At 37.8% G+C, this 25374-nt stretch overlaps 1 protein-coding gene across 1 annotated transcript in view; it reads right to left on the reverse strand.

The window, feature by feature from the left end:
• SENP1 (SUMO specific peptidase 1) overlaps nucleotides 1–25374 on the reverse strand; it is a 73801-nt gene that overhangs the window by 17923 nt on the left and 30504 nt on the right. The window contains exons 6-13 of the mRNA XM_020977150.2: nucleotides 20760–20931; nucleotides 14795–14898; nucleotides 14416–14708; nucleotides 10909–10963; nucleotides 9627–9665; nucleotides 7470–7554; nucleotides 7117–7272; nucleotides 4967–5098 (exon numbers count right to left, since the gene is read on the reverse strand). Of these exons, the coding sequence (XP_020832809.1) occupies nucleotides 4967–5098; nucleotides 7117–7272; nucleotides 7470–7554; nucleotides 9627–9665; nucleotides 10909–10963; nucleotides 14416–14708; nucleotides 14795–14898; nucleotides 20760–20931 (1036 nt within the window). The remainder of the gene's footprint in view (nucleotides 1–4966; nucleotides 5099–7116; nucleotides 7273–7469; nucleotides 7555–9626; nucleotides 9666–10908; nucleotides 10964–14415; nucleotides 14709–14794; nucleotides 14899–20759; nucleotides 20932–25374) is intronic.

Raw genomic sequence — 25374 nt, forward strand, 5'->3', positions numbered from 1 at the left:
CTTCAATGTATCTTCCCTCCTCTACTACTAGGCTAACCAACCCACAAGACAAAGATTAGAAAAGAAAAGCAGTTCAATAAACTGAACATATCATCATATCTGATGGCATATGCAACATTCCACAACTATAATACCCCACACTTCTATAAAGAAGGGAGGAAAGTGCATTTTCTCAACCCTCCTCAGGGATCACGCTTGGCCATTATAATTATGTGGTATTAAGTCTGGGATTTCTTGTTCTCTCCAGGTCTATTATTGTAGTCCTGTATACCATTTTTCTTGACCATGCTTATTTCACTCTACATCAATTCATATAAGTCTTTCCGTGCTCTGAATTCTTCATATTTTTCACTTCTTCTAAGCAGTATTATTCCATTATATTAATATACTATACTTTGTTTATCCATTTCCCAATCAATGGACACCTACTTTGTTTCCAATTCTTTGACACCATAAAAAGTACTATGAATATTCTAGTATAGATTGGAGACTTTCTGTCTTCATCTCTTGGTCAAAGGTATGGACATCTTAGTAACTTCTCAGCATAATTTCCAATTGCTTTCCAGAAAACTTGGCCTAATTTCAACTTTACCAATAGTCTATTAGTGTGCCTGTCTTCCTGAAGCCCTTCTGACTATTTCCATACTTTGTCATTTTTGCTCATTTGCTGGTTGAGAGGTGAAACCTCAGAGTTATGTGAATTTGTACTTCTCTCATCATTACCTTGCTTGATTTCCTCAACACCACTTAGTCTGAGTTGTTGCCCATTGAGGAACTGAGATAATCCCATGTCCAGGTCCACGGCCAGTCTGACACTTTTATAATTCTGAGCGGTTCCAGGCACCAAAGAGAAGTCAAGTGCTTAGGATTCTAGAACTGATTCTGCCACAGAGATCATGAGACCTCTGGTAAAGTCCATTCCTTGGCTTTCCCAATTAGTGATAGAATGGGAACACTTCCTCTACAGCACAGGGATGCTTTGAAGCTCAATAGCTGGTGAAGTCAACAGCTGTGATCATCGACTTCAAGAGATGAGATCTGCAAAGCAGACATTTAGTTTGTCCAGTCAGCTAGGGCTCCAGAATTGTTAACATCTGCTGTGTGTGTTCTAGCTGTAATCTTCCAAACTTGTGCTGCTTGTGATTTCCTCATAGTCTCTCCCTTTTGGGGGAAAGTAGGAAATGCAGTACTTGAAACTCCCAATGCTTTTTTTTGTTCTAACTCATTCTGGCGAACACTGGTAGTTATTATTGCAGATTCTTAAATTAAAATCAGAAAAGAAATTGCACCCAGTTGCCACCAAAAAAAAAACCAGTAGAAAATGGCAAATAGAAGTTAGATCACTCCAGGACAGAAGTTAGATGGGGGAGAAGAATCCTTTAACCATTCTGGCTTTTCTGGTAGAAATGAAATGACCATGAGTGCGCTGGGCTATATAGAGAAATAAAGTACTCATTGCTTATCTGCTTTTGCCCTGGGCAAGTGGTGTTCTTCCTAAGCGCCTGAATTACTTCTATCAATTTCTTAACATAGATGACGTTTCACAAACCACCTTGGGTACTCTGGCAAGCAGATTTACCCTGCACAAAAAGGAGGCAGAATGTTCAGCCTACTCCAACGCAAAGGCCACAGGAGTCCAACGGACTTGCTCATATTTTGCTTTGCTCTTTGATCATTAGTAATGGCCTGCTCCTCTTTTAAGGGAGTCACCCAGAGATGGAGTGATCCAATGGCTTTATGCACAAATGGAGCAAAAAAGAGAGTTCTGATTTCCACTCCTGATTTAATGAATGACTTTTGGCACAACAGCTTCTCAGGTGCAAAGTTTGAATTTCTGTGAGTTCCGCACAGCACCAGAGGGAGCCTTCCCTTCTCCTTCCTGGGTCTCAGTTCTCCCATCTGTAAATGGGGAGAATAATACCTGTCAGCCACTTCTTCTGATGAAGAAAGACCTATAAATCACTGAAAGGTGCATTTTTTTAAAAGGTTATGAATTCTTTGTTAACAGAAATACCTGTTTGAAGGGAGTGAGGAAGGGGAAAATTTCAGAAGGAAATAAAGAGACCATAATTTAGAAATGAAATGATGTATTTCAAAGTGGGTAAAGAAATGCCAGGTGATAACTGTTAATTCCTTCCTATAATGTCTACTGTGTGAGGATGAGATGTGTGGCTCTGTGTTGGTAGCCTCCATAGAGTACTCATCTTGGGCATTTGTGTCTATCTTCAGGGCTGACAATGCTCCTAAAACTATTCAGAAGACAGGTGTTCCCTGCACTGCAAAAGAGCTCCAAACTCTCAGTGTGGGTTGTCCCAGGTAAATGAGCTGGGAAGTAGACACGGGAACTTACCTTCTCCTTCTAAGTATTTACCAATTTTCCATTCTCCTCCACTAAATAATGCCCTGCCACTAGCTGCCCTGACCCCTTTTCCCTACGTGTGAAGAACCACACCTCTTAAGAACACAAGGAAATGAAAAAGAACTCTGATAAATGCTTGTTCAGTAAGGGCTTTCAACAAAAAAGCAAACAGCAAGAATTGAATTTATATGCCACTCACTGCTGCCCCCTGGAAGGCTCTTTCCAAGTATGACCAAAAAAAACTACAATTCTTGGTCCTGTTAGCCACTTTACTCAAACACTAGTAAGGAAGAAGGGAGCAAAAAAATAAAATAAAAATAAAATCATAAAGCAGTGTCTTCAAGCCAAAGTTTTCAGATTAATGAGGGAGCTGATTGTCTTTTGGTTCTCATCTTCCCCAAAGACATGGTCAGATTTATTTTTTAAAAAATAAATTATTAATATCTTTTGATTTTATATCATCTACATTTCCCAATGTATCTCCCTTCCCAGAGGGTCATCTTTTATAACAGCAGTTCTTAATATAGGGTTTGGGGACCCTTGGGGATCTCCAAGACACTTTTTGGGGGTCCATGAGATCAAGACTATTTTAATATTAATTCTAAGATGTTTTCATTTCCAATACAGTAAATATTGATAGATATAACCCAAATAAGCAAAAGGTCTTGGGGGGTTCCTCTACAATTTTAAAGAGTGTAAAGAGGTCCTGTGACCAAAAGGTTTGAGAATGGCTGCTTTATAACAAAGAATAAAGTGGGGAAAAAACAGTTCAGCAAAACTAACAAACTCAAAAAACTGGAAATTATGGGTAATGTTCCATACCCTTAGTCCCCCACCCCTGAAAGAATTAGGGGAAAGTCAGGCTATTTTTTTTTTTACACTGCTTGGCCCAAAGTCCTAATGCTACTCTGCAGAGTTCAGATAAACAAGACTAGCTTCCCCAGGAGTAGGAGAGTTTCAGACCTTTGTCTGAATCAAAATACCACAACGAGAGAGTAATGTGCCACTGATGTGCACCTTTTGCAAAGTGGCCCGTGGCAAAATAGAAAATGGAAGTAGTCTGACTGATATGGTCCAGATGGTGCCCAAAGTGGTGGGCTCAGGACACCATGCCATCCAATCAAAGCCCCAGGACTCTACTGACTTGAGACAATTCAAATTCAAGAATCTGATACTTATCTGAAGGTTCTTAAAAAGGCAGGATCTGAGTATCTACTATATTCAGTTGTACAAAATACTAAAAACACTCAACTGGTTTGGCATTGCACACTAGGACTGAGTTTTACTCCAGATCTTAAGTCACAGGAGCTCTCTGACCCTAATCAGTAAGTAAGCTTAAAAACTGGATAATCAGGAACAGATATTCAACCCAGTTGTCATCTTTGGCTTTGAAACAATCTTCTCCAAATCAGACAAACCCCTAGTTGCTTAGGTGAAAGACAGATAAAATGAGATTGGGAGATATACTAATTTACCTGAAGTTCTGAGCTTTAGTGAGAAAAGACAAATGTGAATCTTCCTTGTTAACAACATGAGATAGAGCAGTATACCAATTTCAAAAAACTTCTACAATGTCTTTTAGGTTAGACATCAACTGTTTTCAGCAGTAACAGACACAGCTCAAGAGTCCTATCACTGAACACATCCAATTATAATTGGCCACAAATCCCTAAACAAATTCATTGAGTTATTTTGCTAGATTGTTTCCTCTTGCCATGTAAACACATCAGGAGGGCTGGTACACAGTGGGTCTCAGGTTAGGGTAAGAAGCATGTTCAAATGGTACATAGTTTCAGAGTGCAAACAAATAATCCTCTTGTGTTATTTTAAAGAGCACATCTCTGATACGTAGAATGCTCACAACTGATTTCTATCTAGCCCCTGCTCAAAACTTAAAAGTAACTATATGGCAAAGTCATTTTTGACATGGTATGAAAGTGAGAAGTTTCTCCAGGTCAAAATTCTGAGTTAAAGTGGCAAGCTTGGGCATCTTCCTTAGGGATTTAAGCTCCTGTGCCTAACTTCTCACACTTTACTCACCTCCCTTCAGGGACAAAAGGAGGAAATAAAAATAAAAAAAATAGAAGCTGATTTATATAGTAAAGTAGAATTTCTGCTTATAAAGTAGAAATGCCTGATGGTAGTAGAAGAAACAGTGACTCATGCGATGCCTGCTCAAAAGATGATAGATGAAACTAGAAGAGGTTTTAGAAAACTGATCAGAGTCTGGAAGTGGAACAACTAAAGACAAAAAGAGGAGGAGAAAGGAATATCTTTCTGATGAGTTGAAATCCAACCCCAGTCAGTTACTAGCCATGTGACTTGGGGCAAGTCACTTAACTTTTCCCTGCCTCAGTTTTTTTCTCTATATAATGGGAATAATAAGCATCTACCTCCTACAGTTATCGTGAGGACTAAATGAGATAATATTTGTAAAGTGCTTCAGCACATTATGGGCAGCTAGCAAATGTTTGCTACTCCTTCCAATTTCTACCAATAGGGGAAAAACGAAGCTGGTCTATGAATCTATTTTTTACGTTCACTGTCCATTCACTAATATTCCATTTGGCCAAAAAGGGTTGAACATCGAAACAAATGAGAAATTACCTCATCATTGAGCCAGTTCAGGTTGTTGAGAGTCTGAATATCCTTGCGGGTGATAGTCAGGCGGAATGCTTCACTGAGAACCTCATCCTGGTTGCCATTACGGAACACATTCTTTATTTCTTTCTCCATTTCCTAAAGAACCAATCAAATAAATGTCATTTTTTGCAGTCAAGTGCCAATCTCCACTGATCCTTAGAGATCCACCACCATCACCACAAGGCTATAATCTTCACTGAGATGCAAAGGAATATTTCCCCATCCTTCTCACCTATGTTTTGGCTTTCCAGTAGTCCCCCTGACAACTTAAGAGTTCACCATTGCACCTTTTCCTCCCCTTCCCTTTACTTAATCCTTTTTTTTTTTTACTCTGCGATCGAATGACAGGGGGCGTCCTTATTGTTCTCGAAACAAGACAGTTCCAACATCTCCCAGCTCCAGGAATTTTCCCTGGCTGTCTCCTATTCCTAGAATGCTCTCCTTCCTCAATTTCTGCCCCTTGGTTTTCTTCAAGTCTTAGCTAAAACCTACCTTTTAGAGGGAGCCTTTTCTGACATCCTTTAATTCTAGTGCCTTCCCTCTATCGATCATTCCCTATTTATCCTACACAGAGCTTATCTGTCCACAAATGTTTGCATGTTATCTCCCCTATTAACTATGTGCTCCTTGAGAACATACAGAGAGCAGAGAGAACAGAGGCTATATTCTGTCATTCTCTGTATCCCCAGTGTTTAGCACAGTGCCTGGTACAAAGTAGGTATGTCATGTTTATTGACTGACAGACATCTATGTTAGGGCCAGACTAATGTTTACATGACTATCTGAGCCTGGGATATCGTTCCAATTCTCCAGTCCAATTTTGCTTTCAAACATTCAGTGCTCATCAAAGTCTTCTAGTTTTATGCTCTAGCCCAAAATATTTTCAATAAAACAATATATTTGTCTTACTAGTTTGCAAGTTCTCTGGGAAAAGTAACCTTTCTTAAAAAAAATTATTTCCTATGAGAGCTATTTTTTCTGATAAAAAATATAATATGTATGTAGGATATATATTTACTTGCTACCAACAAAACTTTGTAAAGAAGAATATAGATTAACTAGTGGCTCATTAAAACATTCAAAGATTTTTGACCTTATTCTTTGAAAGCAAAATCTTTAAACACATAAAACATTAAAAACTCATTGGCAGCACTGGGAACAAAGTAGATGGCCATTAATTTGGTAATGACTAAATAAGTTGTGTTATATAACAGTAATGGAATATTTCTGAGCTATAAGAAACAATGAATATGAATAGAATTCAGAGAAGCATGACTTGATGATGACCTAATGAAGATCAGACGACTTGATACAAAGTGAAATAAGAAGAACCAGGTAAGCAATATAAACAATAACTACAACAATATAAATGGAAAGAACAACAACAAAAGAAACCAAATGTTGTATAATTTTAATGATGTTTGGCCATGAAGGAGAGAAGAGAAAATGTGCCTTCTTCCCACTGTGAATGTAAAACACAAAATACATTGTCATACATGGCTGATGTGTTGGTTAGTTTTGCTAAACTAACTTTTCCCTTATGCTTTTTTCTTTTTTATATACTTTTTTAAGGGGGATGGCTCTCTGGGAAGGGAAGGCAGTACATCTTAGGGTAAGGGAGGAGGTACATTTAAATGGTACACAGTCTTAGGGCAAACAAGTAATCATCCCATGCTGCTTAAAAAAGCATATTTCTGAGACCTAAATGCTCAAGAAGTGATATCCATTGAGGCTTTATTCAAATGTTTAACTTGAAGGTACATGGCAAAGTCAATTTTAATTAACAGTGAAAGTAAGAAGAGATTTCTTGGGTCAAATATGAGTTATTTGGAAGATAATGTGATATAAAAACAAAAGTGTGGCTCAGTAAAAGTAGATACTAACATTTATAAAGGGTGTTTCAATCAAGTTCCTCAAAGAAATTAGGGTTCTATCATCAATATGACTTCAGTGTTCTCTAATATAAAATCAAGCTCAATATCATAGTAAGAGCAGTGAAAATGAATTTTATTCTTCTACTCTTTTGCTCTCTGAAACAGGCTCCTGTCTTTCCAGTTGTAGCAGAAAACATGATCTATCTGCTTGTTCATACATATCCCTTGGATATAACTCACCTCTGTGATTTCAGGAAATTCATCTTCACTATCAGTCACTTTACCAGGCTCTTTCTCTTCTTCCTGGGTGATTGTGACAGGGATCTCCTTTTCAAGAGGCACTCGAAGATGCAGATCTATTGAGTCATGTACTGAATGCTCTTGTTCTTGCAGTCTCTGAAAGAGAGACCTTCAGAATCAGAGGGCTGTGCAATAACTGTACTTAGGCTTGCTATCTCGCTGGAGAGGGAAAGAAAAACTATTCTTTTTTCAGCCTGCAGAATGTTTTGATAGACTTAACATACAATGCACCAGGCGCCCTTTTATAAAGTCACAGATTGTTGATAGTTTATGGACTTGTTTAGCCCCTTTACCTGGTTTTGAAGCTGCAATGCCAGAGCTTTCTGTTCTTCAATTTTACGTAATCTCTCCCGTGCGCGAGAATCATAAACACTGGTTCTAGGAATTGGAAAAAAGATGATGCAAATACTGATATCTCTTTAGCACTGAACATATTTCAGGTGCATATTAAGAATGAATATGAATTATGCGAGTTTACATACAATTCCTCAACTGTAAAAAGAGGCTAGAACAGACGGATTCCAAAATTCTCTTCAGCTGTTTATCTATGATCTCAGGTGCCCAGATCTCAAAGCCCCTACATTAACTTCCCACTATAACAGTCTTTGTTCCCACTATAACACCTCGTTCCAGGACAGAGTTAACCTTACAGTACTGGTAATCAGGAGATAGAGGGCAATCATATTGGTATAAATGAGGGGAAAAAAATCAGATGCTTGTCAGTATAATCTTTTGGGGGCTCTTAAAGGTGAGATTTTGAAATGGAAACTAAACATTTGGAACTACAGTCTTTCCCAAAGATGATAATGGGAATCAGCACATCTTGACTCAATCTGCTACTTCAGTAACTGACAAAATGAAGAAATATGGCTTTAAATATCAACCATGGGGGCAGCTAGGTGGCACTTAGAACTCTGGCCCCTACAGTCAGGAGGACCTGAGTTCAAATCTGGCCTCAGATACTTGATACTTACTAGCTGTGTGACCCTGGGCAAGTCACTTAACCCCACTGCCTTCCCCCCCAAAAAAAATCAACCATGAAAGGGGATCTGGTTACTCCAAATTGGAGTGGGAGAGTAATAAGGAGCACTGTCTGAAATTGCTTCTGGTCCTGAAGGGACTCTAAGGGAGCACCAGAAATGAAAAACCCTAACAACATTGTGAGCTCCCAGTAAGGTAATACCCAAACCATTCCATGTAAGCATACCCACTTACTGTCTGCACCACAGGAGCTACAGAATATATGGGATATATAAAACCACTATTCTAGAAAAAGACTGTCCTACACTATTGACCATTTGTAAATGGTCAATTCAATGCAATTCCTCCAAAAAACCACCAAGGATAATAGGACAATCAGAGCTCAACATCAGCATACTAGCTCTGGTGATTTTTTACTATGAAGGCTCTGGAAGTCTTATCTAATGCCCTACAGCAATTACAAGTCACAGTCTTCAGTGAAAAGTACCAGCCTCCCTTCCCTTTCTTATTCTTATCCATTCTAATATCCTTCTCAGACCAAAGAAACTAAATCAAATTGTCTAAGAATGAATAAAGTGAGAATTCTTTCTCTATAGGACTGCACACATATCACCATTATGCAATACGGTACAGTGGAAAGAACATTACCTCTGCAATTAAAGGACCTGGGCTCAAATCCGATTTCTGAACACTACTTGTGTGACTTTTGCCTCAATTTAGATAGTACCCTCCCTGGACCTCAGTTTCCTCACCTATAAAAAAAAAAGGCTGAAATAGATGGCCTCTGAGATGCTCTCCAGCTCTTTATCTATGATCCTGGGTGCTCAGGGCCAAAAAGAAGCCAAGAAGATGGTTTAAAATACTTTTCCTTTCTAGTAGTCTCGTTGGTTTTCAACACAATTTGTATTTGTGGAAAAAATCTGAATGTACAAGCTATGGTAAAATATATTGGGTTTTTTCCCCCACGGAACCAAAGAGGACAGCAAGGGACATTAGTAAAAGTAGGAAGGCTGGTAGCAGGTTGGAGGAATAACTGTGTATGAAGTCTCCAAAGCCTGGGTTTCTGGAGCAAGAACCAGTCCTGGTATGGAATACTGAAAAAACCCATTTAGCATATCTGTTTTGGAAACTGAGTGCTACAGGCTCTAGCACTTCTGCCAATGTACTCTGGATCTCTGAAATGTTATTACATTATATTTACCAATGTGAAAACTAAAAGAACATTTACTTTTCATTTCTAAATAATGACTAACACTGAAATACTTTTCCAATTGAACTTGGCTTCAATTATTATTTTATATCTAACAAAACTAAGTACTTAAAATACTTTAATTTCAGTAGAATTTTTTAAAAATCAACTGACAGTATAATTGAATAATTCTTATTGACTAACCAGATGACTGGCTTGCTACTTGGATAAAAAAATGGATACAAAAAAAGTAAAAACATTCCAAAAATAAGTAACTTACAATTCTTTGATCCACAGTTCTGCCTGGAAGAAGGAAGAACTAGAGAAGAGGAAAAGAAAATGTGACAAATGAATGGTAGGCTTATGGGGAAGTGGAAGTAGTTTCACTAAGTAACCAACGATTTAAAACTGAACTAAATATGATGACTTAGAAGCAAAGTAAAAGACATTTACACCAAATGAAATAATTATAATTGGGTAGAAAGGTGATAGGGAGCATGGAATAGTGAATAGAGAGCTGGCCTCAGAATCAGGAAGTTCTGAGTTCAAGTCCTGCCCCAAGCACACACTGGCTTTGTGATCCTGGGTGAGTCATCTAACCTCTTAGTGCTTCTAGACAATTCTCTAAAATCATATGACACAGAGAAGGTACTGATCTGCATTGGTCAAGAAAGTTCCTTAACAGTAAGGCCTCCAACACCAATGAAATCATAGGTCTTAAAGAAAAAAGCTATAATTGGGCATCAAAGGAAAACAGTCATATAGAAACTGTACACATATTAATAAAATCAAGAGACAAGGGCCAAAGTTTGGCAAAGAAATAAAGGTTAGTACTATCCCAAGGGGCCAGAGGAGACATCAACATAATATGAGGAAGCACATCCCAGTCCAAGATAAATAAAATGGACTGAAATTATTATTCTCTTCCCCACATGATTCAAAGTAAATGAGTTTTTCACCATTTCTTAAAAATGTAATGTTAGTCAAATGTATTTATATTCTCTTAAAAATACATGCACACACAAGCTCTTGAAAGCCCATCTGACTCTATTAGGAAGAATGGTTCTCAAGGAAGGGGAAAGAAAAACAAATATATTGAGAAATGAAGGTTATGTAAAAACCAAAATACAACAATACAAAAGTTAAGTAAAATTAAAAGGACAAGAAAAAAAATCCCATTTGAATTAAAATTTACCCAACCCAATCAGAGTTATTTGCTGAAAATCACAAGGTTCCACATATATCCAATATAACATAGTAAGTACAGAAACAGGGTAACAACTTAACTCCACGCCTACTGGAGTGAAGGTCAACCCCACCCCAATAACCCCTTCCTTCATAAGCCTCAGTATAGAACTATATGTGTTTACTAATTGTGTTAAATAGTGAATCTCCTTGTCTTCCAAAATATTATTAGTTTAACAACTAACAGAAAATCTTGCCTCATATTCCTTATGCCCTCACTGCAATCAAGGGAGTCTTCATTGGACAGGGATTCCTACTGGCCTGCTATCCACACTTGTACTAATAAGAGCAAGAACACGGACCTTTCCAAAGTTTACCTGTGAGTGGGAGCTCTGGAATCTTTCACTTTGAGTAAAATGACAGAGTCTGATCCTAGACAAAAACAAAGAGCACTCAATTAATAAGAAGTAATAATTACTTATACAATTATTAGTAATAATCAATAGTACTTCGGTACATTTTAAATTTTTTTTTTTGCGAGGCAATGGAGTGAAGTGACTTGCTTAAGGTCACACAGCTAGTGTCAAGTGTCTGAGGCCAGATTTGAACTCAGGTCCTCCTGACTCCAAGGCCGGCGCTCTATCCACTGCACCAGCTAGCTGCCCCTGGTACATTTTTTAATCAGCTACAATGCAAGTTCCCATTCTTGGCTATATCCCAGTTCCACAAAGAGAACACAGTTGGATGAAACTGTGATGAGTTAGAAGGGCTAATGAATTCACAAAGAAATGAGAACCAGATCCAATACCAGAAAATATTAAATTTCCAGCTGAAAAATCCTGCAGCATAAATTGTCATGATGAAATACAATGATATTAGTTCATCGGTTTGCCCTTTCATGATTTTCCCTTCATTTTATCTCTTCCTATTAATATGGCATAGGGGCAGGTTTAGATCTCATGGTCCTGGATAATGTAGTAAGAGAAACAGAAACATTAAGAAGCAAATCCTGAGATGAACATCCCTCCCACAAAAGGACCAAAGCAGGGACACTCCCTTTTCCCTGTTGTTATCCAACACGGTTCTACAAATACTACTGATAACATTAAGAGAAAAAAGTTAAAAGCATAAACACTGGTAAAGAAGAAACAAGAGTATACCTACTAGCTGAAGACATGTTTTACTTAAAAAGCCCCAAAGAATTAGCAAAGAAATTGAGACAACTGAAGGTTCAGTAAAGGAGCAGGACAAAGAATAAATACACACATAAAACCTCAGCATCTCTACACAGAAATCAAAACAACTATGAGATTTCATTTCACACCTTGTAAATTAGTAAAGATGACAAAAAAATGAAAATAGTCAATGTTGAAAGAGCTGAAGATGTGAACAGGCTAATGTCTTCTGGCAAGCAATTTTGAAGTAAGAAAGGCACTAAATATCCATACCATTAACCCAAAGATCCTATAATTAGGAATATACTGTAAGAAAAAGATGGAAAAAAAGACCCCACATACAACAAAAAAAGCAATGCCTTCGTGGTAGCAAAAAACTGGAAACAAAGCAGATGCTCATGGATTGGGGAAAGGATAAACAAACTATAGTTACAGGAATGTAAGAGAATATTATCGTGCCATAAGAAACAATGAAGAATTCAGAGAAGCACAGAAAGAGATATGAATTTATGCATAGTAAAGAAAGCTGAACCAGGAAAAGAATATACACAATGACTACAATAATATAAGCAGAAAGAACAAAAAAATCTGAATGCTGTATAATTATAATGACCAAGCCTAGCCCAGAAAGAGAGGAGAATATGTCACTTCTACTCTTCTTTGCAGATGTGGGGTCTGACATGGTTGATGAGCTAGCTTTGCTGAATTTTTTTTCTCTTTGTAAATTTTTTTTAAAAGTATTGTGAATTTGAAAAACCTCAACAAACGTGATCCCTTCCATATAAAAACAGAAAAAGAGGCATATGAAACTCTGTGTCTCTATCACACTTAGTTTTTTTAAAGCACAAGTTTAAAATGGTAGTTACAAAACCATCTTACTTATCCATATCTTCCTGCTCTCTTCTGCGAATCTTAAAATTTTTCAATGATAACTTTTTTCTTTCTTTTTTCTTGGAAATCATTACCATTACTACTCATAACTCTCCCTCCCACAACAACAAAAAAATTAAAATCACTTCTTGTAACCAATAAATACAATCAAGCAAAACAAATGCATATATTGGCCCTGTCTGAAAATGTATGTCTTATTCTACACCTAGACTATCACTTCCCACCTTGAGGTGGGAAACATGACTCTTAAAAAAAACTTTTGCTACAAGGGATGACTTGTTGGGTAGGAAAGGAGAGAGGGATATATATGAAAATGAATATAATATAAAAACAAGTAATTCATTTAACTCAAATCTTACAGTATATAAGCACTTTCAAGATTTCACACCTACATAAAAATTTTAATTTCAAAGAATTTTTTTAAAGTATAGGTAGAGAAGAAACAAGTGATTAAAAATTAAAATATGGAGAACTACTACCTTCTTTGGCAAGTATCATCATGTGCTTTAATTGCCAAAAGTATTCAATGTATAAGTACGGGGGGAAAAAATTGCCAAGGATTCAGCAAAAAGACCTAGTACAGTAAAATGGAATGCTTGAGCGAACAGGGTGTTCTAGTTAACTTAATTTTGTTAATGAAAAAGTTAAGCAGAACCCATCAATGCAACACTTCCTGAAAATCCTTCTATAATCTATGAAACTACTTTTCTGATTTTTTTTCCCCAAGGGGTAGAAGGCAACAGAAGGATTTTCAAACCTGTGATTTCACCTGTGTTGGGAATTTCAAGCACAGAAACTTCCTCCACAAAGGCAGACGGACAACCAGCCTACAATTTACAGTCTTAGAGGGTTGAACTGAGGACACCGAGAAGTTAAATGTCTTCCCTACAGTCACAAAGCTAATATGTGTCAGAAGCAGGACTTGAACCAGTGTCATAGGAGCATTAAAAGATTAAAGATTTAGGGGGCAGCTGGGTGGCGAAGTGGATAGAGGTCTGGCTTTGGAGTCAGGAGGACCTGAGTTCAAATCCAGCCTCAGACACATAACACTTACTAGCTGTGTGACTCTGGGCAAGTCATTTAACCCCGATTGCCTAAAAAAAAAAAAAATTAAAGATTTAGAGCTGGAAGTGACATAAGAGGTTATTTAGTCCAACACCTCATTTCAAAATGGGAAACTGAGACCCAGAGAGGTTCTGTGATTTGCCCAAGGTCACACAGGCAGTAAATGGCAGATCCAGAATTACTTTGATTTCCCAACAAAATGGTTTTTTTTCCCACAGATTGCTGCCTCCTTTCCTGACTCCAGGGCAGGCCCCATCTCTCTATCTGCAGCAAACTGTCTTCCCCTGCTTTATGAAAGTATGCTTGAGGCTTTTTCCCATCTGCTTAGAACATAGGACTGCTTTCCTTCAACCCTGAGGATCCCGAAGCGCTTCAGCAGGATAACCACGAACAACCATCAATCATGTCAATCTTGAGCACAGAGCCATCGGACATTTTTGAATGACAAGTCCCATTGGAAAAAAAAAACCCAATAGCTTCAAGAGTAGGTTATAAGTCTGAATGTGCACAGATAAATTGTTACTAGCTTGTCTCTTGCCATTTGCCTTTCTCTCATAAATGTTTTATTTAAAAATTGGGGGATTCTATTTTTTTGAGGTCTAGTTAATCGTAAGTTGTACTGTAGCTAGGAAGCCTCCAGATCTAGTTAAGTCAGACTAGATACAGTATTTCTGATTTGGAAGTAGAAATTAGACACTAGGGGAAAAAACCCCAAGTAGTTGGTTATACTCTATTTGTACAACAACAGTTTACCTTCAGACTGAGCATTTGGAGCTGGTGTGTGATTTGGCTGATGTGGAGGAGAGGGGTGTTGGTGAGGCTGACTGTGGAGATCAGAATTCTTGGATTCATTTGTAGCAACATCTGGAAGATAGGGAGACTGGGGAAATGGTATAGTGGGGTGGGACAGCTGTTCTTGGGTATTTAAAATGCTGGCTGAGCTGCTCGATGGAGTGTCAGAGCCAATGGTCTGAGCTGCACAGGAGTTTGAATCTTTAAACACTGGATCTTCCAAAGCACTCTTATTGGAACTGAGGCATCGAGACCTAACAAGAGAAGAATACAGTCTCAATATCAAGTAATTTAAACAGTGGCATCAGGTTGACTTGAAATTTGTGTTTCTGTGACTCACAGGTGTAAAGGAAAATGTGTGGTGGGTTTGGCTATGGAAAACTGTTTTCCAGTAACCATCTGTAGCAACTGTCTGTAGATCTCTCTCTCTCCTTCTCGAACTGTCTGTGAAGAAAATACAAAAAGAGTCAAGTATTTATTTCTGAAAGCAGTGTTTGGGACTTCCCAAGGTTCTGCCAAAACCCTGGCAGGTTCCTAAGGAAGAGAAAGGGAAAAGTCAGGAATTATGGTGCCTTTGTACACTCCACACCTAACATACAGGCCCTCCTCCTGTCAGCACCTTAAGATCATTATTTTCCTTAGAAGCTCAACTCAAACGTCACTTCCTCCATGAAACCTCTTCTGGCTTCCCCAATTTTAATGATCTCTCCCTCTTCAAATTACCAAGTACTTACTTATCTGCATACATATTGACGTCCCCCAGTACAATGTTAAAAGAGGCACAGAGGAACAAAAGGAAGTTCAGAGGGAAACACAGACAAGTAGGATGGCTTTGAAAGTGTAACATGTTTAATTTACTTTATACTTTTTTAAAAGAAGCAATCTATATACAATAGAGATTTGTAGTTTCACACAAGATCCTCTTTTTCTGTTCTAATTTGTATATTGAAATGGCCTTTTTTGAGTATGTGTTAAATTGAGAATTTTTTTCTTAACAGCATGTTATTTTTTTCCAATTATATGCAGATAGTTTTCGATATTCATTTTTTTCCAATTACATGCAAAGATAGTTTTCTGTAAAAACTATTTCTGTATTCATTTCTGTAAAATTTTGAGTTCTAAATTTTTCTCCCTTCTTTCCTTCCCTCCTCTCTCCCCAAGACAGTAAGCAATATGATATAGGTTATAAATGCACAATCATGTCAAACATACTTCCACTTTAGTCATATTGTAAAAGAAGAATCAGAACAAAAGGGAAAAATCACGAGAAAGAAAAAGCAAAAAACAACAAAAAAAGTGAAAATAGTATGCCTCAATCTGCATTCAGACTCCATAGTTCTTTCTCTGGATGTGGACAGCATTTTCCATGACGAGTCTTTTGGAAATGTCTTAGATCCTTGCATTGCTGAGAAGGGCTAAATCTATCAATATTATTCATCGCATAATGTGGCTGTTACTGTGTACAACACTGTCCTGGTTCTGCTCACTTCACTCAGCATCAGTCCATACAAGTCTTTCCTAGTCATCATCTCTTATATATAGCACAACAGTATTCCATTACATTCATATACCACAACTTGTTCAGCCATTCACCAACTGATGGGCATCCCCTCAATTTCCAATTCTTTGCCACCACAAAAAGGGTTGCTATAAATATTTTTGCACATGCAGGTCCTTTTCCCTTTTTTATGATCTCTTTGGGATACAGACCTAGCAGTGGCATTGCTGGATCAAAGGATATACACAGTTTGGTTGCCCTTTGGGCATAGCTCCAAGTTGCTCTCCAGAATGGCTGAATCAGTTCACAACTCCACCAACAACGCATGAGTGTTCCAATTTTCCCATATCTTCTCCAGCATTTATCATTTTCCCTTTCTGTCATATTAGCCAATCTGATATGTGTAAGGTGTTATCTCAGAGTTGTTTTAATTTGCATTTCTCTAATCAATAGTGATTTAGTGGCTCTACATTTCTTATAGCACAATAGTATTCCATCACAATCATATACCACAACTTGTTCAGTCATTCCCCAATTGATAGGTATCCTCTCCGTTTCCAATTCTTTGCCACCATAAAAAAGAGCTGCTATAAATATTTTTGTACAGATAGGTCCTTTTCCTTTTTCTTAGGATACAAAGCTAGTAGTGGTATTGTTAGCTCTCACTCTCTTCTTAACCCTCACAATCTGGCTTCTGACTTTATCATTCCACGAAACTGCTCTCTTCATGCTATCAATGATCTCTTAGTTGCCAAATTCAATGGCCTTTTCTCAGTCTTCCTTCTCCTTGACCTCTCTGTAGCCTCTACACTGCTGATCACCCTCTTCTCCTTGACAGTCTTCTCTCTAGGTTTTCAGGACACCACTCTCTCCTGCTTCTCCTACCTGTCTGATCTCTCCTTCTCAGTCTTCTTTGCTGGATCATTATCCGAAGCATACCAGCTAACCATAAGTGTCCCAAAGGGTTTTGTCCTAGACTCTCTTCTCTTTTCCCTCTATACTACGTCACTTACTGATCTTAGCAGCTCCCATGGATTTAATTACCAACTTTATACTGTGATACTCAAATCTTATTCTGCCCCAACCTCTCTGCTGACTTTTTTTTTTTTTGCTTTTTGGTGAGGCAATCAGGGTTAAGTGACTTGCTCTGGGTCACACAGCTAGTGTCATGTCAAGATGTCAAGTGTCTGAGGTCAAATTTGAACTCAGGTCCTCCTGACTCCAGGGCCAGTGCTCTAATCCACTGCGCCAAATAGCTGCCCCTATCTTCCCTATTACTGTAGAGGGCATCACCTTCCTCCTGTTTCCTCAGGCTCACAACTTAGGAGTCATCCTTGACTCCCCACTCCACTCGTTCCCCTTCAATTTGTTTCCAAGGCCTGTTGATTTCACCTCTGCAGTATCTCATATTTGATCCCTTCTCTCCTCTGACACTGCCACCACTCTAGGGCAAGCTCTCATCACCTCATACCTGAACTATTACAATAGCCTCCTGGTAGATCTACCTGTTTTGAGTCTCTCACCACTACTCCAGTCCATCTCAGCCACTACAGTGAGTTTCCTATAGCTCATGTCCAACCATGTTACCCACTATTCAATAAACTCCAATAGTTCCCTATTGTCTCCAACATCAAATATAAACTCTTCTGTTTACATTTCAAAGCCCTTCATAACCTAGCTCTCTCTTACCTTTCCAGTCTTCTTATACCTTCCTCCCCACCAAGTATTTATCTACTGTTCGATACAGTGATACTGACCTCCTCACTGTTCCACAAACAAGACACTTTGTTTCTCAGCTCCAGGCATTTTCTCTGACTGTACTCTATGTCTGGAATGCTGTCCCCCTTCATTTCCACCTACTGGCTTCCTAGGTGGTAAAGGAGACAGGGCATTGGGCCTGAAGTCAGGAAGACTCATCTTCTTGAATTCAAATCTGGCCTCAGACACTTACTAGCAATGTGACCCTGAGCAAGTGACTTCACCCTGTTTGCCTCAGTTTCCTCATCTGTAAAATGAGCTGAAGAAGGAAAAGGCAAACCATTCCAATATCTTTGCCAAGGAAACCCCAAATTGGGTCATGAAGAGTCAGAGATGACTGGAAACGACTGAGAAAATCTCATCTCCTACAGGAAGCCTTTCCAAACCTCTCTTAATTCTAGTGTTTTCTCTCTGTTAATTATTTCCCATTTATCTTGTATATAGCTTCTTTGTATATATTTGTTTATCACCCCCCCATTAGACTGTGAGCTCCTTGAGGGTAGATATTATCTTTTACATTTTTTGTATTCCCAGAGCTTAGCACAGTGCTCTGCACATAGTAGGTACTTAACAAATGTTTGATTGATTGACTGTTCTGTCACTCTAGCCCTTCGATACCTTCTTTCCCAATTTCCTCCTGTTTTTAGAAGGGAACCAACAAAAATTACACCATTTATAACCAAGGATATAGCAATTAGTCATATTTTGTTTTGTGACATCTCTTGTCACTATTTAACTTATTTTTTGTCTTATCTTTCCAACTAAATCTTTGAGGGCAGGGTCCATCCATACTCCAGAGAATGTAAGGCAATGTAAAGCAATGCAGCAAAGTGAAAGGAGTCAAAAGACTTGTGGTTTTCTCATATAACTACTATTAGTACTAGTTGTAATTCCTTATATTTGTATAACACTTTACAAATTTATAAACTATTTTCACATACACTATTAAATTTAGTTCTCACAATAACCCAGAGGTAGTAAGTACAAGTGTTCCAATCTTACAGTTGAAGAAACTGAAGTTTAGACAAGTTATTGTCCAAAGTTATTACCCAAATAAGTGTACGAGGAAGGATATAAAGTCGGGTCTTGAGAAAGACAGTCAAGAACTCTTTCCATTAAACCACACTGAGTGACCTTGGTTAAGGCCCTTAATTGGTCTCAATTAAGTACTCATCTGAAAAACTAGGATAATACCTATCCTATCTACCTCAAGAAGTTGTCATCAGGATTATACAAGATAATGTATGTGAAAACTCTTAAAATTACAAAATACTATACAAACATAATAACACCTCACATATCTTTATAATGGTCTCTAACACACAGCCTTGCACATAGTAAGTATTCAATAAGTATCCGCCAACTGCATACTATATTTCCTTTCATGCAGGTGATAATCAAATCATAATCATAGGCTTTCGGTGTTTAACATTTGCTTAATGTCCATAAAGAATTGAATGCTGAACAGAATATTCTTAACACCCAAAGAAACATAACAGTCCATGGTCACAAAAGGTTCTAATTCTCAAGTATGATGACATACAAACACACACATACATATCCTTTCTCCTCCTTTTTGGGGAACAAGGGGCTGGGGGTGCAGCGACTATTGTATTTCACTTCTTTTCTTTTTCTCTATGTTGAGTTTCTTAAAGATGGATTGAGAGTGAAAGTTATTTAACAGAAATGACATCTAACTCACCTGGTCTATTAGGTTCAAAGGAAGCAAGGTTAAAGTAAGATCCTAAATGAGGGATGGACATTGTTCAAGTGAGAAGAGAAAATTCAGTGAAATCTATCACCCAAAAAATGAAAGAAATGGGGGTAACAGAGAAAATAAGAACCCACTCAAAATACCTCCTTGATTTCTTTAAAAAATGTAAACGATCGCTGCGGTGGTTATTAGATAGAAACACAGGAAGGCTAGAAAGATGGACATGATACCATAAAAAATAGAAAGGAATGAGATTAGGTCCCTTTCATAACTATGGCTAGAGAAAAAAAATTTTTTTCTTCAAGAAAAGTTTTTTAAAAACTTAGGCATACAAAGTGCTTTACAAAAGAACTACTGACTTGGAAAATGACAATAAAATTATCTGAACTTCCTCAAGATTGGAGCAAAAAGTTTTCAAAAGAAGAATTTAAAACTACTAACAATCATATGAAAGATTGATCCAAATCACTCATGAGATAAATATAAAACAAAACCTATACCCAGCAAACTGGCAAAGATGAAAAAAGAGAGAAATGGCGAATATTAGAAGAGCTGCAGGAACACAAACATATTAATACATTGTTGGTGGAGTTGTGAATTGTTGTAATCATTCTGAAAAGAAATACGGAATAACGCAAAGAAAGTCACTAAAATGTCCATAATCTTTGACCCAGAAATTTTACTGCTAGGCATATACTCTATGCAAATAAAAGGCAGAAAGAACAGTTTCACAGAAGCCAAATTATTCATTGCAGCACTTTGTGTGGTGTCAAAGAAACGGAAACAAAGTCAGTGCCCTTCAACTGGAGACTAGCTAAATAAATTGAGATAGATGAATGTAATACAGCAACTGTGTTATAAAAAATGATGAATATGAAGAATTCAGAGAAAGACAGAAAGGCTAATATGAACTAATACAGAATGAAGTAAGCAGAACCAGAAAAACAACTTACAAGAATACAACAATGTAAATGAAAACAAAAGAAAACAAAACTGAACAAGAGTAATTATAATGACCAAGTTTGAACCAAGAGGGGGTCAAGAGGTGGGGGACTAGGTATAGAATATTGAATACACTGTCAGACACAGATGATTTATCATTTGGTTTTGTGTTGAACTGGTTTTTTTTCTCTTTTTTAACTTTTTACTATAAGAAAGGGCTCACTATGTAAGGGGGGGAGGGAAGATTCAGAAATGAATGTAATTTCAAAACAAAAGACATCATGAAAAATAAGAGAATGAAATTTTTTTAAAATGATGAAAAACAAAGACAAAATGGGATATCAGATAGCTGAGTGAGAGATCTTAGCTTTGAATACCAACAGCTTTTCTTACCTCTTCTGCTGCACTAATATATCGCCTCTGGGTTTTCTTTGGGCTTAAAAGATTACGACGACATGAACCACTCCACGATGGACTTGTAACAGGCTTAATAGGAAAGGTTTTTTCATATGCAGTCATATGACAGTGATGGTTTGACTTTCCAACAAAAGTGTTTGACATTCCACTGCGAAAAGAAATGATGACAAAAAAAAAATCAGTTGACAATTAAAAAAGATTAATTTAATAATCACTGTTTTCTCTTGGAAAGAACATAACTAAATGCAATAGTACTAAATTTCCATACCTGAAAGAAATGATCCATATCCATCATATGCTTAGGAAGTGGCTAGTTAGATCACACTTAAGCATATACACACACACGTATGTACACACATATATTTCTTCATGACCACCCCACTCTGTACCTCAAATTTTTGGATAAATTAATAAATTAAAGATGAAGCAAAAAGCTCAAGACCTAGATTCAAATTCCAGCTCTTCAAATTACTACTTGTGTGAGCTTGTTCAGATTTATGACCTTGTGTGAACACGGGGTGATGGAGGTTTAGTTTCTTCAATTATAAAATGAGTAGGTTGGGCAAGATGGCCAAAGAACATTGACTATAAAGCCATGATGACCTGACTTCAAATCCTGTCTCTGGATCTTACACTCTGCACGACCTTGGGTAACTCATTTAACTGCCCTGGGTCTCAGGTTTCTCATCTGTACAATGAGGGAATTAATCTAAATGGTCTCTGAGTCCCTTCCAGCTGTAGATTTATGATCTTCTGATCCAGCACTGCAACTAAGATGGAAAACAGAATTGCAAAAATATCCCGAGAAGCAACACCAGAGGGCGCCCAAGTTTTCCTCAAAAACAAACATGGCTTTATTTCCTTGTATCACTGTCATTCTCTCTCATCTCATGATTCACTTCCTTTCGGTAGCTATTCCGATATAGCCAATGTTCCTCAACTCACAGATTTAATGCTTTCAATTGTCTCCTATCTAAAAAAACTCCCTGTCAAACTAGAATTCTGCAACCATCAATCACAAAGAAGGCCAAATAAGAAAGAACAGTTTATATTCTTTGTCTTGCCCAGAGAGAGCTGAACTAAGTAAAGCATCCTTGTGGGCAGAACCAATCGAGCCTCATTTGTAAGACTGAGTCAATGACTCTGAGTGCTCTTTCTCATCTGTTTTCATCCTATACATATAAGATGCCTGCCCATTAGCTAAGAGCTCAGAAAAGGCTACATATCTGACTAAATCACAATAAAGCACAGCATCAGAGTTAACACGAAATTAATCCTTTAAATCAGTACATGCCACTGATTCCCTTGTCTAAGGGAAATCAGGACAAAATAATCAGGAAACAAGAGTAAAGAAATTTGAAATACGCTATCTCATTTCTATTCCGTCTTTATCAACTCCTCATGGTAATCAATATTGATGGTATAGAAGAGGAAGAAGTGGCGGGGATGGACGGGATAGTTGAACCTAGAAGAACTCCAGTATTACTGACTAGGAAAAATGCTAACATTCTAACAGAGAGAGAAATGGATGTAGTTAAACAAGAATAGAATAAGAACAGGTGACAAAGTTAGAATAAAATGTGCACCCTGGTGAATGTATGAGGGTCTTCAAATTATATCTATTTGCAATCTGTTATTTAGTTATTATTTGTTCTAAAGTTAAAGAATATTTCACAGAAAAAGTACTTTATAGGCAAATGGCCACCAATGCTAATCAGAAAGTACAACCTCATACAACAAGAAAACAGAATTATCTTGTCATCACCCAAAGGTCCATCACCAAAGCAGAATTTTAGAAGCTGCCACACTACACTCAGGCAAAAAAAATGGTTTTAGTTAAGCAATCCTCCATTAGATAAATCATAACAGTTGAGAACAAACAGGTCTCGAAAGGATAATTGCAAATTATTAACAATTATACGAAAGACTGCTCCAAAACACAAATAAAAGAAACACAACAAAATAACTCTGAGCTTTTAGCTCACACAAAGCAAACTGACAAAAATGAGAAAAGATGGGAAGAGTCAATAGTGAAGATATTGTGGAAAGAAAGGCATACACTAAAGCAACTATTGGTGGAGCTGTGCATTGGTCAAACCATTCCAGAAAGAATATAGAATTATGTTAATAAAGCCACAAAAATGTCCATACCCTTTGAGCAAAACATCTCAGTGCTTTATCTCCAAAGAAAGTCAATCATTAAAAAGAAAACTTCAATACACACCAAGATATTTATAGTACCATTTTTAATGGTTGTAAAGAACTTGAAACAAATTCCATACTGATAACTGAGGAATGACTACATAGTACATGAACGTGATGGCATATTGCCATACCATAAGAAACAATGACAGGGGGACCATAGGGAAGCACTGGAAGACATATGAATTGATAATGTAAAATAAGCAGAACCAGGAAAATAATTCACACAATGGCTACAGAAATGTAAATATAAACAAGAACACTATTTGAAACTGAACACTGCATATTTATAATGATCAAGCATGACTTGAAGAAGAGGTAACCCTTCTTTTCAGAGGTAGAGAACTATGCAAAACACTATATATTGTGTCAGATTTGATTGATGTGTTGATTAGTTTTGCTGCACTGTCAATTTTTCCTCTTTTTAATTCTGTTATAGTGGATGGCTCTCTGGGTGAGGAAGTGATACACTTTTTTAAAAAAAAAGATGAAAATTTGTTAATGGCTCTAGAGCAGAGGTTCTAAATCAGGGGTCCATGAACTCTTCTATGAAAAATTTTTTTTGATATACAGACTTCAGGGAGGCAAGATGGTGGAATAAGCAATAAACTGCTGTAGATCTCCCACATGCACCTCTAAAAAACCATAAAGTAGTACCCCCAAACAAAACATGAAAGAGCAGGACTATCAACAAGGTGAGGTGAAACAATCTTTGAGCCCAAGAAACTTGGAAAGGTCTGTCTCACTTGGGTAAAAGTGCAACACAGTCCAGGACAGGAAGCATCCCAGGAAGCCAGCAGCAAGCCCCATCTCAGCAAACCAGTGAGAGATCCTGATGGTGTGTGCTGGAGCAGGCAAACATCAACATCAGGACCCCACGTGTCCCTCAGCATAGCCAAGGAACGGGCAGATACCAGTTATAAGAAGCACCACATGCTTCAGTGTATCCCTAGGGAAATGCAGAAACACCCCACCAGACTCAGCACACGCCAGATACCACCAACACTGGCACCCCAGCTCAGCACCACATCAGATGCCAGACCCCTACAGCCTCCAACAGCGCCAACAACCCCCTACACCAGCCCCTTAGGGCAACACAAGGGTCCCCCATGGGGTTCAGGGCAACATCAGTGCAGCACCAAGTAAACAGCCAGAGCCTGTAGCCACAAGAAGCCTAATGCAGTGCCCATGATACCCTGAGAGCAGAAAAAAGGCCAAAAAAGATGACCAAAAAAGAACAAAAGAAGAATCTGACCACAGAAAGTTATTATGGTGACAAGGAAGATCAAGACACAAACTCAGAAAAGGATGACAATGTCAAAACACCTTTGGGCAAAACCCCAAAGAAAAGCAGGAAGTGGTCTCAAGCCTAGAAAGAACTCATGGAAGAGCTCAAAAAGGAGCTTAAAAATCATATAAGAGAGGCAGAAGAAAAACTGGGAAAAGAAATGAGAGTGATACAAGAGAATTATGAAAAAAAAGTCGACAATTTGCAAAAAGAAAACAACTGCTTAAAAAGCAGAATTGGCCAAATGGAAAATAAAGTACAAAAGCTAACTGAGAAAAACAACTCCTTAAAAGTTACAATTGGGCAAGTGGAATCTATTAACTCTGTGAGACATCAAGAACAATCAAACAAATTCAAAAGAATAAAAAAAATAGAAGAAAATGTAAAATACCTCATGGGAAAATCAACTGACCTGGAAAACAGATCCAGGAGAGAAAATGTCAGAATCACCAGACTACCTGAAAGCCATAATCAAAAGGAGAACCTGGACAGCATCTTTCAAGAACTTATCAAGGAAAAGTGCCCTGATATCCTAAAACCCAAGAACAAAACAGGCATTGAAAGAATCCACTGATCACCTCAGGAAAGAGATCCCAAAATAAAAACTCCAAGGAACATTAGAGCCAAAATTCAGAACTATCAGGTCAAGGAAAAAGTATTGCAAGTGGCCAGAAAGAAACAATTCAAATATTGGGAAGCCACAATCAGGACTACACAGGACTTAGAAGCTGTAACATTAAAAGATCAGAGTTCATGGGGATATTCCAGAAGGCAAAGGAGCTAGGACTACAACCAAGAATCACTTATTCCGAAAAATTAAGCATAATACATCAAGGGAAAAAATGGTCATTCAATGAAATAGAAGGATTTCAGACTTTCATAAGGAGAAGACCAGAACGCAAGCAAAAATTTGATGCCCAATGTCAAGACCCAAGAGAAGTATAAATAGGTAAAAAGGGAAAAAAAAACATAAGGGATTCAATAGAGCTAAACTATTCCCATCCTTACATGGGAAGATGATACTTATAATTCTCAAAAATTGCATTACTTGGGGCAGCTAGGTGGCACAGTGGATAGAGCACCGGCCCTGGAGTTAGGAGG

This window comes from Phascolarctos cinereus, unplaced genomic scaffold, assembly GCF_003287225.1.
Source record: "Phascolarctos cinereus isolate Bilbo 61053 unplaced genomic scaffold, phaCin_HiC Scaffold_1;HRSCAF=81, whole genome shotgun sequence".
NCBI classification, from domain to species: Eukaryota; Metazoa; Chordata; class Mammalia; order Diprotodontia; family Phascolarctidae; genus Phascolarctos; species Phascolarctos cinereus.